The 15,975-nt window shown below is 49.3% G+C and overlaps 1 protein-coding gene across 2 annotated transcripts in view; it reads left to right on the top strand.

Moving 5' to 3' along the window:
* SEC14L5 (SEC14 like lipid binding 5) overlaps window positions 1-15,975 on the top strand; it is a 39,632-nt gene that overhangs the window by 14,905 nt on the left and 8,752 nt on the right. For both annotated transcript variants that reach the window (XM_039383630.1, XM_039383631.1), the window contains 8 exons: window positions 4,973-5,122; window positions 5,245-5,376; window positions 7,504-7,632; window positions 8,262-8,457; window positions 10,115-10,227; window positions 14,562-14,751; window positions 15,086-15,174; window positions 15,588-15,658. In XM_039383630.1, the coding sequence (XP_039239564.1) occupies window positions 4,973-5,122; window positions 5,245-5,376; window positions 7,504-7,632; window positions 8,262-8,457; window positions 10,115-10,227; window positions 14,562-14,751; window positions 15,086-15,174; window positions 15,588-15,658 (1,070 nt within the window). The remainder of the gene's footprint in view (window positions 1-4,972; window positions 5,123-5,244; window positions 5,377-7,503; window positions 7,633-8,261; window positions 8,458-10,114; window positions 10,228-14,561; window positions 14,752-15,085; window positions 15,175-15,587; window positions 15,659-15,975) is intronic.

Genomic DNA, 15,975 nt, shown 5'->3' on the forward strand with positions numbered 1-15,975 from the left:
ACATATTCGTATAATATTGACTACAAGTTTCTGTCTACATCAGGTGCATCACAGTTTAGTTCCTTTGTGCTCTACACAATATAATTTCTCCCCATTTGCACTTCTGAAGGTCCCTCTCAAGTTTGTCTCACCATCATACAGGAGTCAGTGCATAGTTTTTCCCTCTTTTTTATTAAGGTATTAATTAATAACTCATATTAAGGCACGACAGTAAATCATCAACCAAAAGCTGCCCCTTGAAGCACGTGGGAACCACTCTGGGCCCAGCAGAGCCTGGGCTGGAAGGAGCTGCCTGGAGCTGTGGGGGGGGTTGGTTGGTGAGGTGTTTTGTTTCAGGCAGTAAATCAGTGGTTTCACATCCCTGTTGTTTTGATTCCTGAGGCCTCTGTTGTGTAATTGTTCTCGAGGTCACTTGCAAGAAAAGGATGTTGAAACCCACGGAGGAGAAACAGGAGCTGTCAGAAAGGCTCCTGCCCGCCGGCCGTGTCCTGGGGATCCTGTGGGAAGAGCAGGAGGGGCAGGAACACACCTGCACTGTCACCTGGGAACTGGGAAGGTGCAGGGCTGGACAGGAGCCTCTGCTCTGGAGCAGAAGGGGTTAAGCAGGTGAAGTAGGAGGTTGTAGAGGAGGCTAATTTCCCCCTTCCTCTGTGGCTGTGAGGCTTTAGAATGTCACTTTTCCGTTTTGCCACACGTGTTTTTGTACCATTTGCTCTGTTTGGCATCTGGCTGATCCTCAGGGAGATCTCTCCCCACGGCTGTGGGGTTACTGTGTGTTTGGCCAGCAGCTGAGGACACTTTCAAGCGTGGCTTCTTCTGTTGTTCTCAAACTCTCTTCTCACAACCTGATGTTCATCTCTCAGTGTTGGTCCCATAGTTTGGCCAGCACAGGTACAACCACTGGGACACATTTCCCAGGAGATCAGAGGGCAAAACCTTGGTCAGAGCACTCTACTGATTTCACAGTCAGCTATCTCACTATTAATTAATTGTTGCTCAATGTGATTAATCATTTGTGAGCCTCAGTGGCACTGAGGGGTCTTTGCTGGGGTGCAGAGATCACTGTAAGTTGGAAATATCCTTGTCCTAGTTTGGGTTCCCTGCAGTGTGAAAGGAAGATCTGACACCACTGAGACCTTGAGATCTTCAACTTTCCTGTGAATTTTAACTTTTTTTAGCTAGAAATTGTTTCACTTGTAATGTTTCTTTCATTTAATTTCTTTGTTGTTGAATTTTTTCATTCCAATAGGCTGCCAGCTGCATTTAAATTATTATATGTTCTTTACATTTGGAGGCACCCAAAAATAATTAGTTTTAGTTCTAAGCAAACTATCTCAAAGAATACAAACAGATCCCAAATCCCTCTGTCTTCACTCAGCCCTCCTGTGAAATTTAATGTGTAATTTCAGTTTCGGGACTGCAAAGATTTAAATGACACTTTGGACTTGTTGGTCACGACAAAATGTTTTGATTTTTGCAACAATTCTTTTGTGTAAGAAATCTAGGGGGAACCAGGTTGATGTAGGGAAGGACACTAGTGGGTCTGGGCCACCAGCTCTTGTGAAATGGTTGGTTTGGGTATGAAGAGAGCACGTTAATCTGAACCTTTAAGAAAATAGTTGTTGTAAAGTGCTCAAGTGTGAGCTGGTTCTGCCAGTCCAGGTTAATCCCAGTGGGATTTAGAGAAAAAGAGGGAGTGGCTTCATGGAGCCATCCCTTATATGTGTATTTGATCTGTTGAAAATTTCAATCATCAAGGTGCTTGTGTGACCCACAGTACTGTTTAACCCACAGTGGTGGCACAATAACTGCTGTTATTCCTTATGGGATGAGGGCAGAGAAGGCAGAGGCAAATCATAGCTCCTATGTATTAGCCAGTTCAGAGTTCCTGCAGCAGGGAGCTGAAAGAGCAAGTGCAGGCAGCCAGAGCATTAAAACAAGCCAACACTAAATACTCTGTGCCTTTCATTTGTCTGGGATACTCTGTGGTTCAGCTTGTGCTCTGCAGAGTCACAGACGAGCAGAAATCCCAGCTAGGCTGGCAAGGGTTTGAAAAAAAATTGAACATTTCTCTGGCTTTATAACTCCCCTCAGTGTTGGAGCAGAAATAGGCTGTTGCATGTGGATCCTGATTTTGATAAGAGGGTGCAACGATGGGCTGCTGTCCCACTCAGCTGTGTCTGCAGGGATGGAAGGTCTGGGTGCTCAGGGAGCAGCTTTGTTGTGCCTGCAGCGTGGGGCCTCAGCTGTCCTTCATGTGATCTCAGGCATCTTCCCTGCTGTATTTTTAGAGCTGTTGTGCAAAGAAGATTAGCAAAGGACTTAATATCGGTGTGGATATGGATTCTTTCTCAAATATGGCAATGTTCTCCCTCTTTAGGCGATGGGTTTGGGCGCTGTCGTAGCTCTATCACCAGGGCTGTACATTGATATGTGCCTCTCCCTGGCCTTTCCTGGTTCTCCAGATGTGGTTTAGCTGTCTGAAGTAGTGGCTGCACTCCCTTAGTCCTGGTCTTGGTTTTGCAGGAATTAATGCCAGTTTATTAGGGAGCCTGTCTGCAGCTGGGTCAAGTGCATCCTTAGTGGGGAAGGAGTGAGTGATGTGTTGAGATCCAGGGGCTTTGTCTTCAAGTGGGAGCCAGAAGCACCTGATCCAGTGGTGATGTGGGTGGGTTCACACTGGCCATTGTGGCCTTTCAGTGGTGAGGGGGCACTTGGAGCTCAGTGCTCCTGGTGAAGGTGTTCACTGAGGCCTTTGGAGGGTCCTGGTCCCAGCAGAGCAGCTCTTGTTCCTCTGCAAACTCCCTCAAATGTTTCTGGCACAGCTGCACCCCTGAAGGAATAGAATCACAGACTGGTTTGGGTTGGAAGGGACCTTAAAGCCCACCTCATTCCACCCCCTGCCATGGGCAGGGACACCTTCCACTAGACCAGGTTGCTCCAAACCCCATCCAACCTGGCCTTGGACACTTCCAGGGATGGGGCAGCCACAGCTTCTCTGGGCAACCTGTGCCAGGGCCTCACTACCCTCACAGGGAAGAATTTCTTCCCAATATCCCATCTGAATCTCTCTTCTTTTAAAGACCATTCACCTCTGTGCTATCAAACTGTTCACCCTTGTTGTGGTGTCAGCTGGGGCAGCCTTCTCTCAGGGTAGGGCTTTCAGTGACACTTTTTGCAAGTGTGTTAAGGGCACATGGAAGGAGTGACACGGGGCAAACAGCTGAAAAATAGTTGCTAAATATTCTGTTATCCCAGTGGCCTACAAAGGTGTTCTCAGCTTTCACTGTCTGACTGCTGGGACTCCAGTAACTGAGAGTGGGTGGCCTGGAGGCACTGGCTGGTATGTGCTGGAACAGGGAAGAGCAGCAAGGCAAAGGCTTTGGCCTCGGGATAGCACTGGATGATAGTTGGAGTCTGGAGAGGTGTCCCCCTGCAAGTGTCCTGTGACATCTATCCATGAATTCCCATCACAACAAATTAAGCTTCTTAAAGCAGTGCATGTGCTTTTGCTGGCTGGAGCCACGTGGATCGGTGTTGGAAACGGTCACTTACTGTGGGAAGCTTTGTATTGATCTGCACTGCTTTAGTTTTCCCTGGGATGAGACTGAAAAGCATAGGTAGAGGTTCTCCCAGAAATGTGGCAGAGCAAGCAGGACACTGCTCAGTGCCTTGGAGAGCAGGATTTAAAGCCCTGTGTGCTCTGTTATGTCCAGAATTCCAGCTGGCACTTCCTGCACTTCCCTCCTGATACTGAGCAACACGATAATCTGAAATAACTCCTTTCCCGTCCAGAGCTCCAGGAGCAGGAGATCTGGAATGTGTCCTTAAGTGCCTGGGCTATTTTAGGAGCAGGGGCCATGAATCCATGCAGGGGCAACCAGCCTTTGCCTTGCTGTGGGAAGAGGGAATGTGGCTGCTCTGGGCGCACTGAGAGCCCGTCTGAGCTCGAGAATTATCCCATTAATGTTTCCTTTGTGGTGGAGACTTCTCTCCTGAGTAGCTGTGTTTTTATGCACTAGATAAAATGGTTGTGTCTTATGGAAGACGGGAAGATGGCAGCACTTCCTAGAGGTTAGGGTTGGCCTTGGAATGGTGGCAAAAAAATCTTAAAGCCAAAATGTGGAGCTCTGAGAGTAGAATGGAAGGAGAGCATAGATTCTCCTGGAACAGCTCTAGTGGAATTCTAGGCAGCTTGTGCAGCAGTCACATATCTACAACAGAATCACAACATGCAAGATATTTGTCAGAAATCCAAGGAAAACATTCTATCCTGCAAACATCTCAGAATATAGTAAGAGATGGAGAAGGGCATATAATAAGAGGTGCTCCTCTTAGGAAAAGAGGAGCAACAGTAGGTATGGTTTATACAAGTTAATTTGCTGCAAGTGCCATGGAAAACTGGATTTCTGTTGGAGCTGATAAAGGGCTTTTCAGAGGGATGTGCTAATTAAAATAAGGAAGATTTCAGAACCAGGACAGAATTGTTTCAGAAATGGATAAAGCAAGGCAAAGTCAGTAGCCAATAATTTATGGTCTTACCCTTGATAGTTTAGGGCCACTAGAACTGTTTGACACATCACATTTTAAGGTACAGGAGTGTTAAATATTTTTTATAGCTTCTTCATACAGACAATATTGACTTGACCCAAAGATAATGAAATTCGAGTCTTTAGCCAGCAGAAATCAGCAGAGCTGTGCTTACTTTTGCCATGAGGTTCCTGATGATGAGTCCCTTCCTAGTACTCTAACAACAGGATTTTTTTTCTGCTTCATGTGTGAAAGAAAAATGATGTTAAGACATGTTTGGCTGATGACTGACTTGGTCCTGTCTCTGCTTGTAACTATTTTGCTTTAGCTTCACCTCTGAGAGAAGTGGAGCCAACACATGGGCTGAGGGGCCTCTAATTAATTCAGGAAGAGTTAAAGCTGATCTACCCAGAAGCTGACCTTGCTTTGTTTTCACTTCCAGGCGTACGAGAAGCGCTTTCCTACCTGTCCAGAGATCCCAGTGTTTCTGGGGAGTGAAATCCTGCACGAATCCAGGAGTGAGGACGGGGCTATCCATGTCATCGAGCGGAGCTGCAAACTGAACGTGGACGCTCCCAGGCTGCTGAAGAAGGCAGGTGGAACCTGGGGCACAGACAGACCCGGCCTTTGTTGGCTCCTCAGAAAGGGTCCTGAAGTTACTCTTTCTTTCTCTGTCTCTTCTTCCCCCTCCTTTTGGCTCTTGACCTCCCTCAGATCGCGGGGGTGGAGCACGTGTTCTTCATCCAGAGGAACACTGTGAACTGGAAGGAGCGCACCCTGCGCATCGAGGCCCACAACGAGACCTTCGCCAGCCGCGTCGTGGTCCGGGAGACCTGCAGCTACTCCGTGAGTGCTCTGCTTTAGTGGGCAGCCACGGCAGCCGTGGCAATTGTGCACTGATTACAGGGGGAAGGTGCTTGGAGGGGTTGGGGCACTTCTGCAGCACTGGACAGCAGCGTTCTGTGATCAGATACAGTTCTTTTGCTTTGGAGAGGGACTTTGGACAAGGGCCTGGAGGGCACAGGGAATGGCTTCCCACTGCCAGAGGGCAGGGTTAGATGGGATATTGGGAAGGAGTTCTTGTCTGTGAGGGTGGGGAGCCCTTGGCACAGGTTGCCCAGAGAAGCTGTGGCAGTCCCATCCCTGGGAATGTCCAAGGCCAGGTTGGACGGGCCTTGGAGCAACCTGGGCTAGTGGAAGGTGTCCCTGCCCATGGCAGGGGTGGGTAGAACTACATGGTCTTTAAGGTCCCTTCCAACCCAAACCAGTCTGGGATTCTGTGATTTTGTAGGGTTTGAGAAACTTCTTTGGGTTGATTGGGATTCTCTGATTAGAGTGAGAGTAGAAAACAGAGATGGTGCTCCAGGGCTTCTGGTATTCCCTAAGTTTCTTTTTGGTTGAAATTCAAGTTAATAAAAGCATCTGGATCTTCAGTATGTATCTGGATGTTTGGAATGGAACCCTTAATATTTGTTATGATGAAAGCCTGAGGGAAGTCTGGCAATTAATTTTGCCCACAACTGAGTCAAAGTTTTAGCACCTTGTCATGGTCTTCATGCTCTGAAGATCTGGAGAAAGGTCTTGAGCCTTATTTGTGGCCTGGGCTGTCTCTGTGCTTCATCTTCAGCACAGGGTGCCATTTCACTGTAATTGTGCTCTTAGGGCTCGGTCACTGTTTAATAGCTTCAGCTGTTTCTGGAAGCAATCAGATACTGCTTTTTGTTCCTTAAACAAAAGTCCAGATCCTGTTACCTACCTGCCCTTTTGGCAGCTGGACAACAGCTCAGCTTCTTGGGAGTCAGCAAGCTGTGAGCAGCTCCAGGCAGGCGGAGGAGCTGAAAAGCTGTCAACATTTTGGATGGTGAGGGGGTTCCTGAGCCAGAGATCACTTGGTGGCTGCATGGGGTGTCCTAAAAACTGCAGTAAATCAAACTTCCATTACTGTCAAAGGCGCTGATGGGTCTGAAACGCTCCCAGGTCATCCCTGGGACCTCTCAGACATTGTTACACTTGCTGATTTTGGCTGTGTCCCGTGTCCTTCGGAAGGAAACGTCAGCATCTGGGCTTTGAGGGGAACAGGGTGGGAGCTCCTGGCTGCATCCTCAAGATGGTTCCCTGCTCTATTTTTACCAGTTCCCTTTTCCCTGCCAGAGTGCACCGGAAGCAGGTTTATTCTCATCTTTCCTTTCTTGCAGGGTTCTCTAAGGCAACTTGGAGAAATATGATCCTGCTCCTGCAGTTATTAAATGTGTCCCTGAGGAATCTGTCCATTATTGTATCTCTGTGTGGGGGATGGAACTGTTGTTCCTTCATGTCAGTTTGTGAACAGCAGCACCTACAGAGAGAAGGAAGAGCCTTCTCAGGAAAGGGTTAAGTTTAAAAGAGGAAAAGATTATATATGTTTTTACCATATATAGAGTAACTGAGGGGAAATGACTAGAAAGGAAAGGTGTGTTTTAAACTGAGTAGGAAAATTCCCTGCTCTGCCACGTCTCCAGTGTTTTGGGGGGAAGGCTGACATTAGTGGCTGAGTTTCCCATCCAAAACTAGAAAAAAAACCCCTGTTTTGCATTTTTCTTCATTGCAGCTATAGAAGTTTTAATTACATGTCCCACAGGGCCATCCCTTGTCTTTCCATAAGGAGCTCTTGACATGATGGTTTCAAGTGGGTAGTTTCACTCCTATTTTAAGTGCAACTTTTGCTACTACTGTTACCTTTCAGGTCTGCTGGGGCAGAGGTGGGGTTTAACCTTCACTTCCTCGTGGGTGTGAAGAGTGTTGGGTTAAAAACCATTCATATGCCCAGTTTGTGATGAGTTTCTGTTACTCTGGGAGAATTAACCTGTTAAGTACAGTCAGTGCTTCCTCTGCCCCCTCACTCTGTAGCTCTGGAGATTTGCCAGTGTGGTGCCAGGGATGAGGGCCCTGTCATTCCATGAGGATGTGCCAACCCCATGTGTCCTTTGGGTGTAGGTTCACCCTGAGAACGAGGAGTGGACGTGCTTTGAGCAGTCGGCCTCTCTCGACATCAAGTCATTCTTTGGCTTCGAGAGCACGGTGGAGAAAATTGCCATGAAGCAGTACACCTCCAACATCAAACGGGTAAGATGGGTGCCATGAGCCCAGATCCCACACCTGCTCTGTGTGCTCCAATTTTCCTTTCTGGAATAGACCCAGTGTGGTTTTACACCCTTCGTTATGGCTCTGAAATCCCTCTGTTGGGCAAAGGAATTAAAAAAGCCAGTGTGCAACGAGCAGAAAACAATCTGCTGGCTGGAATGTGGCTGTTCAGGGATGGAGCAGGCTGTGCCAGAGGAGGGTTGCAGTGGATGCTGTGGGTGCCAGGCTCCTTGGACAGTGGGGGCACTGTTCTCATGCAGGAAGGGAAAGTTCGGGGTGAAAACCAGCACCCTGTGTCTCTTGGGCAGAGCCACTTCCTTTCAGTGGCTGCAGAGGAACAGGGCAGCTGATTGATGGTTTGGGAGCAGAAGGAGATAAGTGTTTTAAGGGCAGCTGCATCCACAGCACTGGAATTTGCCTGGCCAGCGTTGTAATTCCCCACTGATATGGGCCTTTCCTACAGGGGGGTTTTCAGCAGGGCGATGCCGAGGGAAGGGGACAACATTTCCCTGCTGTTCCTCTCTAGCAGCGTTAGTCATCTGCCCCGAGGGAAATCCTACACCTTGCTGGCTCTGGAGGATGCTTTTCCTAACGGGAGTTTTCCCCTGCAGGGCAAGGAGGTGATTGAGCACTACCTGAAGGAGCTGATCTCCCAGGGCATCACCTTCATCCCGCGCTGGACCCCTCCGGCCGGGAGCGGGCGGGAGGAGCCAAGCCCGGCTGTGGGACACGAGCCTGGTGACATCCCACTGGATCCTGGGGCTCCTGGATCCCCCTGCCCCCCTGCAGAGGCTGCCAGCCCCGATGGTACGTAGTGCCCAAGCAGCAGCAGCTGCTCAGCCTCGAGTAGCGCTGACTAAGGAGTTTATTTTTATTTCTTTTGGCATCAGGTTTTTCTTCTGGATTGTGGGTGAGGAGGAAGGAAAGTTATTTTCTTTTTTTTTCGAGAAAAACAAACAATGGACCTTTTTCTTTTTTTTTTTTCCCCTAAAACTGATAGGCTAAGAAAAGCTGCACAAGCAGGATGTTTTTGAGCTTAGAAAACAAATTGATCTGCCCTTTAAGGTGTTTTCTTCTTTAAACTGGAGAAGCTTAAAGGTGTCTTGAGTATGCTGGAATTGAATTATAATGAAATATTTTGTCTGTTTCAAAATTCATATTCTTGGGGACCAGTTTGGATGGCTTTTGCCCCTATATCAGGCCAAGACAAACTTGCAAAATGTTGCCTAATGCTTTTCTCCCAGAAAATACCTGAACCAAACTTTATCGTGCCTTGTGTTGGTCTGATGTCTTGTAGACTAAATAAAATACTTCTCTGAAGTAGGAGGCACCTTTGAATTTAGAGTTGTGGTATTAGAAACAGTTGTTGTCATTTCTCAGAAGAAAAGACAGCACTTGTTTTGCTGAGTGTAACTAGGGAAAAAGCTTGGAATTTGGAAATGTCAACAGTTCTGCTCTCACCTGACCTTCTCTGGTAGCTTTCTGTCCTGGAATCCATTTGGAAAAAGATGGAGATCCACAGAGGAGCTGGCTATGAGAAATATTTGATATGAAAGTTAACCTCAGAGTGGTGGATCCCATCTATCAGAAGAGGAGAGTAGCTCTTATTTTTCTGCCTGTATTCCTGTTTAGGAAGGGATTAGCTTCTCTGGGCCTGCTCCCCAGCTCATGGATTCCAGGTGTAGCACTTCCAGATGTGTTTTCTGTATTATCCTGCCTATCCTGTGGGTGTCCAGGCCTTGTTTGTAGGCAATGGCATCTGGTGCAAGCCCTTGTGCCTGACAAAGAGCAGCTCCGAGGTGTCCCCAGCCCTGCCCCACGTGTGCCCCAGCACAGCTGCTCCCCTGGGAGCACTCACACCCAGTGAGTGCTCACTGGCACTGCACACCCAGCCCTGGGTGGCACATCTGGCCCTCAGTGCTGGCAGTCACCAACCCCTTGTCCTTTGTCTCTGAGCTGTTGGTGTGCACAGGACTTCTCCCCCTGCTAAACCCCCCCTTGCTGTCTGAAATATGGTGTTATTCTCCCCTTCCCTCTGCTGTCCCTGAGCAGAGTAACAGTTTGGTTTTCCAGTGAGCTGCTTTTTAGCTTCTTGTTATTGGAATTGTGCATGAGACTTTAGGACACTGGGGACTGAAGTGCCCAGGTCTTGGAGTGGTTAGTGAGCTGAGTGCTAGAGCTCATGGTGTATCTTCTAAAGCTCCTGCTGGAGCAGTTCAGGCTGAATGGAATATTGGTGTTGTAAGAGACAGGTGGGGTGATCCAGTTTGGATCTGGTCCGTGCTGTCCGTGGCCTCACGCTCCGGTCACTGTGACACCTTCCCTCCCTCCCTCCCCCAGGCAGATGAAATGAGGCTTCTGAGCAATGCCTGTGTAAATCCTGAGGAACCCTCTGTGTAGGAATAACTGCCCATCCCCCTCTGGCTGTGCCAAGGCTCCTCTGAACCGTTCCCTTTTCCCCCAGCTGACAAACTGGACGCCGAGTACATCGAGCGCTACCTGGGCCAGCTGACGCCGCTGCAGGAGAGCTGCCTGATCCGCCTGCGCCAGTGGCTGCAGGAGACACACAAGGGCAAGGTGGGTCGGGGGCACCCAGGGGCACCCCTTGGTTCTGCACCTGGGGTGGGGCAACACACCCTGGGGAATGAGAGGCTGGAGAGCAGTGCCGTGGAGGGGGATCTGGGGGTGCTGGTGGATGGCAAGGTGAACACGAGTCAGCGATGCTCTGGCAGCCCAAAGGGCCACCGTGTCCTGGGGGGCATCCAGGGAGGGGATTGTCCCTCTCTGGTGTTGCCTCACCTCCAGCCCTGGGGGCAGTTTTGGACACCACAGTATCAGAAAGATCTAAAGCTGTTGGAGAGTGTCCAAAGGAGGAACACGAGGATGGGGAAAGGTCTGGAGGGACCACATGAGGAGCAGCTGAGAGCACTTGGCTTGTTCAGCTGGAGGAGAGGAGATGGAGCACAGACCTCATCGGGGTCTGCAGCTTCCCCATGAGGGACAGCTCTGAGCTCTGCTCCCTGTGAGCAGTGACAGGACCCAGGGAACGGCTGGAGCTGTGTCAGGGCAGGTTTAGGTTGGATGTCAGGCAAAGGTTCTTCCCCCAGAGGGTGGTTGGGCACTGACCAGGCTCCCCAGGGCGGTGGGCACAGCACCAAGGCTGCCAGAGCTCAAGGAGGGTTTGGACAATGCTCTCAGGCACATGGTGGGATTGTTGTGGTGTCCTGTGCAGGGCCAGGAGTTGGACTTATGATTCCTGTGGGCCCCTTCCAACTCATGATTTTTCCCTGGAAAGCAGCACAGGCACTGAGGGATAGGTGTCTGTGCTCTGCTGGGATGTTCAGAAGCTGCCTGGGCTCCTCCTGGTTGAAGGAGAGTCTCTGTCTCAGGCTGAGAGGGTAACTGGTGTGTGGCTGAGAAAAGAGAAGATCTGGGGCAGCTTGAATGCCTCAAGAAGGATCTAACCCCAGATTTCCTGAGGGAGAGAGATTGGAAGGGAAGAACAAAGGATGGCAACAGGGTGAGTAACTGGGTGGGATGAGTAGATAAATGGTGCTTAGGAAGAAGAGAAAACAGGAGAAAGATGGTTGGAACATCCCCCTGGAAAGCAGAATCCAGCTGGAGGAGCTTTGCCAGTCCCTTCTGCATGATGTGTTGTATCTGTCTCAGAGCTGTCTCAGTGAGTACAGGGAGTTTGAACATCAGTTATAAAGCCCTGTTTCTGCTTGGAAAAATTAATGTGTATCACCCATGTAGAACTAAAATGTAACAAAGACTTGGTTCTGCAGTTCTGTTGCTGTTTAACTCACGAGGAAGTTCCCTTGTATGTGAGTGTGTGGGGAATGGTGGATGGAGAAACACCCACCAGAAAACCTCGGGGTGGAGAGAACAGTCGGTGTTGAGGCAGTGTGAGAGTCTCCCAGCAGCTGATAAGGTCCAGACATCAACAACACTGTTGAATCTGTAAAAGCTGACAAGTTCACAACACAAAACATCTTCCAAAGCTCTCCAAGGCCACTGGTGTCCAGGAACATCAATAACATGTTGTGTAAAGGGGATCATGTCCAGGAGCATGGTGGCTGCTGGGTGCAGGTAGAGACTACATACATATTTATATGTATGTATATATATACACACACCCCTGATGGAGCAAAGGGCCCCTTGAAGCACTGTAACACCTCCCTGCAAGCTGCTGTCATGGTAGTGTGATGCTCTGCCTGGGAGTAAACACAATAACAGCTTCACTAATAAAAGGGCCTCTGCTGAATATTGGTTGTGATCTGTGTCTCCCCTGATTCAGCCTCTTGACAGATAAAAGGTGCTTGACAAGTGGACGCTAAACAAGGGGCAGGCAGGGATCAGTCCCCAGGTATAACTGTGCTCTGAAATACAGGACATGAGGCTTTTCAGGTCCATGGAGACCTGTCCAGTAAAACAGTGTGGGCTGTGGTGTGGTAGGAGATATCTCACCTACTGGGTATCCACTGAAAACGAGCCCTAGATGGGAGCAAGACAGGGAGGCTTTATCCATCCCTGGGATCTGCAAGGATCCTGCTTTCAGCTGGAACAGGCACCATCCAAACATGGGCCTGTTTTGTTCTCTGGGTTGTTTTTTCCCCTCCGTGTCAAAGGCTGGGGAGTGGAAGCTGGAGAAGCAAAAAGTGAGGGCACATGAGGAAAGTGTGGAAGAGCTGCCCCTTGGGGTGCTTGGAGCTGGGTGGGATGTGCTGTGCAGGGAGCCTGGGCCAGGTACAGCTGATTGCTGAGCTCTCATACCCTCGGGTGGCCTTTGGGAGCTCTGTCCCCAGGGGAGCTTGAGCATGTAGGAAGGAAGGTGCTGGCTATTGAAAATTCATCCTGAACCCCCTCACACTGCTCCCCTGTTTGCTTCCCCTGATTCCCTGTCAGAACAGTACAAAACCAGGAGCTTGGTTTTCCAAGCCTTGGGTTTTCCCTGGAGAGGCTGTTACCTTGCTGTGTCAGTCTGTTCCTTTAATTCAGAGCAGGGATGTCCTTATTCCTCTGTCAAAAAATATCAAAAAATAGATCTCCTGTTTCTTGGAAAATGGCCCTTCTTATTTTTGTCCTTTCTGTCCTATTTCACTCTCCCTTCCCCGCTCCTTCCAAAGCAGGCATTACCTTTAGAATCAGATTTATTATTGCTTTAAGAATCTGAGGAGCTGAAGGAACAAACTGAAATGGTGTTAAAATTGCAGCTCCTTAAAGCTCCTAATCATGGCTTTGCACCGTGTAGAAGAGTGCACATAGTTTCACACCAGGCTGAAATTAAAACTTCATTTTCTTGCATGTGGGAGTTACTGCTTTGCTTGGACAAGGATAAAAGACTAATTCCACTGTGGAATAAGTCCCCTCAGAGCTTCCTGCCTTTGGTCCAAACAGAAGCACTGGATTTGCCTCCTGCCTGAAGCTGTGAACGAACAGAGGAGGTTTGGAACATGAAAAGTAACAAACCTTCCCCCAGCCATCCCCTCTCCTGGGCCCTGCAGGAGATGCAGGGGCTGTTGTGGGTGTTTGGGCTGATGTGTGCTGAGTAACAGGTGCCTCTGAGCAGCAGGAACACAGACATAAATCATCTGATGAAAACTCTGCTGTCTTTAATCTTGCTGCGATGCAGAAAAAATGTTGGGGGCATTCCTCTAAATACTCCTGAGATCCTGTTTGGGAAGGCTGCCCTTCCCTTTCCATGCCAGACAGATGCAGTGTTAGAACCTGCTGAACAGTGTTAATCTCCCACCTGCTCCTCAGGTGCTTTGGGTTTAGTTTAGGCTGCCTGAACTCTGCCCCATTCTTTGGGTGAGTCGGTTCTTAGCTTGTGAAACCAGGATTGCTCCTGCCTGACACTGCTGCCAGCCTTCCTTCTGTCCTGATTTCTGTTTTCCTGAGCGTGGCAGTGGACAAACAAAGGAGCTTTGACTCCTGAACATGCTCTGTTGTGTTACAGCAGGGCTTGGAGTGCTTGTGTTGCGTTAAGCAGTGTGGGTGCTCTGGAGGAGACAGTCCCTGCTCCACAGAGCTTGAATTTTTAATGGAAACTTTTGGGGGAGCTGGGTGAGCAACTGAGAATCCAGCAGCACATGAGCTGGGTTTGCAGCTGACAGGCTGTTAGTGAGATCTGGTGCTTCTGTGGAATCCATCAGGGTCACTGTAATTCCTGCTGCTTGGCTTTACTGGCAAGTTTTCCTTGATTTTTCAGCTAAAGGGAACATGGGAGATCTGGGAAGAGGTTGGAATAAGCCATTCTAGAGGCTTGCTTTGGGAAAGCTTTTGTGCCTGTGATGCCACAATTACTGATAGTGTTGGGATGAGTGATAGAGGGGGTATTGTAGTTTGGTTGATTTGGAGCAAGAGTGTGGTGTGGTGGGGCAGGGAAGCCTTGGGAAGCATTTGGCAGCTTTCCAGTTCAAACACCAGCTGCAGGGCCTGCACAAGAGCTGGAATTGGTGCTGGTGGGATCATTCAGCCTGCACAGTCTGATCCCCCTCCAAACAGCCCGTGCTTGGTTGGTCAGTGTGTTACCTGTGACTGGTTGCCATCCTGTGCTGGTTTGCCCTGGGCAGGTGAAGAGCAGCTCCCTGACTTTCCCATGGCATTGTGGTTGTCCTTGTGGATAAACAGCCGAGGCAAACATCAGCCAGCCTGGGGTTTGCTGGGGCTTCTGGGAATTGGATCAGGGAAAGGCTTCCCACAGACAGAGAGTCAGTCCCTTCCTTTGTGCTCCTGGCACCTCTGCTGCTCTCAGCTGGGTTAGTTTAGGAGGGAGAAGGAATGTAGGTGTGTTTGCTTTAATGCCTCAGTTTTAAGAGGTTAAAAAGTGGTGTGCACTCTGCAGCCTCCTCTGCAGGGCACATGGAACACGCCAGTCCTGACCCCGGGCCTTTCTCCTCCCCCAGATCCCCAAGGATGAGCACATCCTGCGCTTCCTGCGGGCTCGGGACTTCAACATCGACAAGGCCCGGGAGATGCTCTGCCAGTCGCTGTCCTGGCGCAAGCAGTACCAGGTGGATTATATCCTGCAGTCCTGGAGGCCCCCTGCCCTCCTGCAGGAGTACTACACGGGGGGGTGGCACTACCAGGACAAAGGTGAGGAGCTGACGCTGATACTGCAGCACAGTCTGGTGATGGGACCTCACCAGTAACCCGGGAGTTTGGAGGAAGTTGTGTTGACACATTAATAGTTACCAAAGCAACTCAGTGCCTGTAAACAGCCACTCTAGTTTGCTGTAATTTTATTTTCTCTGCTCAGTTCAGGCAGACTGGTCAGTGCAAAGCAGCATCTCTTTGATAAAGCTGCCTTGAATCTGATTTTTTTATCCTTCTAAAATATTCAAAGGGGCTTTTATAAAAGGTTCTAGAGTGATAGATAGACTGGAGACTGGGGTGCTTCCCTCTTGAAACCCTCCTGTTTGTTTTGAAGATGGGCGGCCACTCTACATCCTTCGGCTCGGCCAGATGGACACGAAGGGTTTGGTGAAAGCTCTGGGAGAGGAGTCACTGCTGAGACATGTGAGTTGTGCCTTCATGTCTCACCTGAGGAGCTCTGTGTCCCTCGGGGTGTTAAAAGTCCTGTCATAGTGGAGCAGCAATCCCAGAATGGTTTGGGTTGGAAGGGACCTCAAAGCTCCTCTCACTCCCACCCCCTGCCATGGGCAGGGACACCTTCCACCAGCCCAGGTTGCTCCAAGCCCTGTCCAACCTGGCCTTGGACACTTCCAGGGATGGGGCAGCCACAGCTTCTCTGGGCAACCTGTGCCAGGGCCTCCCCACCCTCCCAGGGAAGAATTTCTTCCCAGTATCCCATCTAACCCTGCCCTCTGCTGTACTTCTGGGTTCTGTGTTTTTTAAAATAAGATCTCCAGGCTATCCTGTTCCTCAGCCATACTCAGGCTAATCCTTGTCTGTGCTGTCCTTGGTTCCAGGTTCTGTCCATTAACGAGGAAGGACAAAAGAGATGTGAGGAAAACACCAATATCTTTGGCCGCCCCATCACGTCAGTATTGGTGGTTTTCCTGAGTCCCTTACAGAGGTTCACTGACATGGTGAAGAATGTTGTGTGGAGGTTTGGGATGACTGGGATTGATGTCCTTAGGGTTGAAGTGCAGACACGCACAGTGAGTGTGTCTGTTACAGGCTCTTTGGGGAACACTATGTGTGTATATATATATTTATATGACTAAAATGCAGACAAATTCTACAGTTTCATATGAAAGCAAGAATTAGTCCTTCCTTATATCTTTTTATATCCCATTTCAGATAAATTTAATCTTCCTGTCTTGGTGATTTTAATCCATATCTTTGTAATTATAG

The sequence above is a fragment of the Pipra filicauda genome, unplaced genomic scaffold (assembly GCF_003945595.2).
Source record: "Pipra filicauda isolate LSUMZ 115617 unplaced genomic scaffold, ASM394559v2 scaffold319_size1146426_pilon, whole genome shotgun sequence".
NCBI classification, from domain to species: Eukaryota; Metazoa; Chordata; class Aves; order Passeriformes; family Pipridae; genus Pipra; species Pipra filicauda.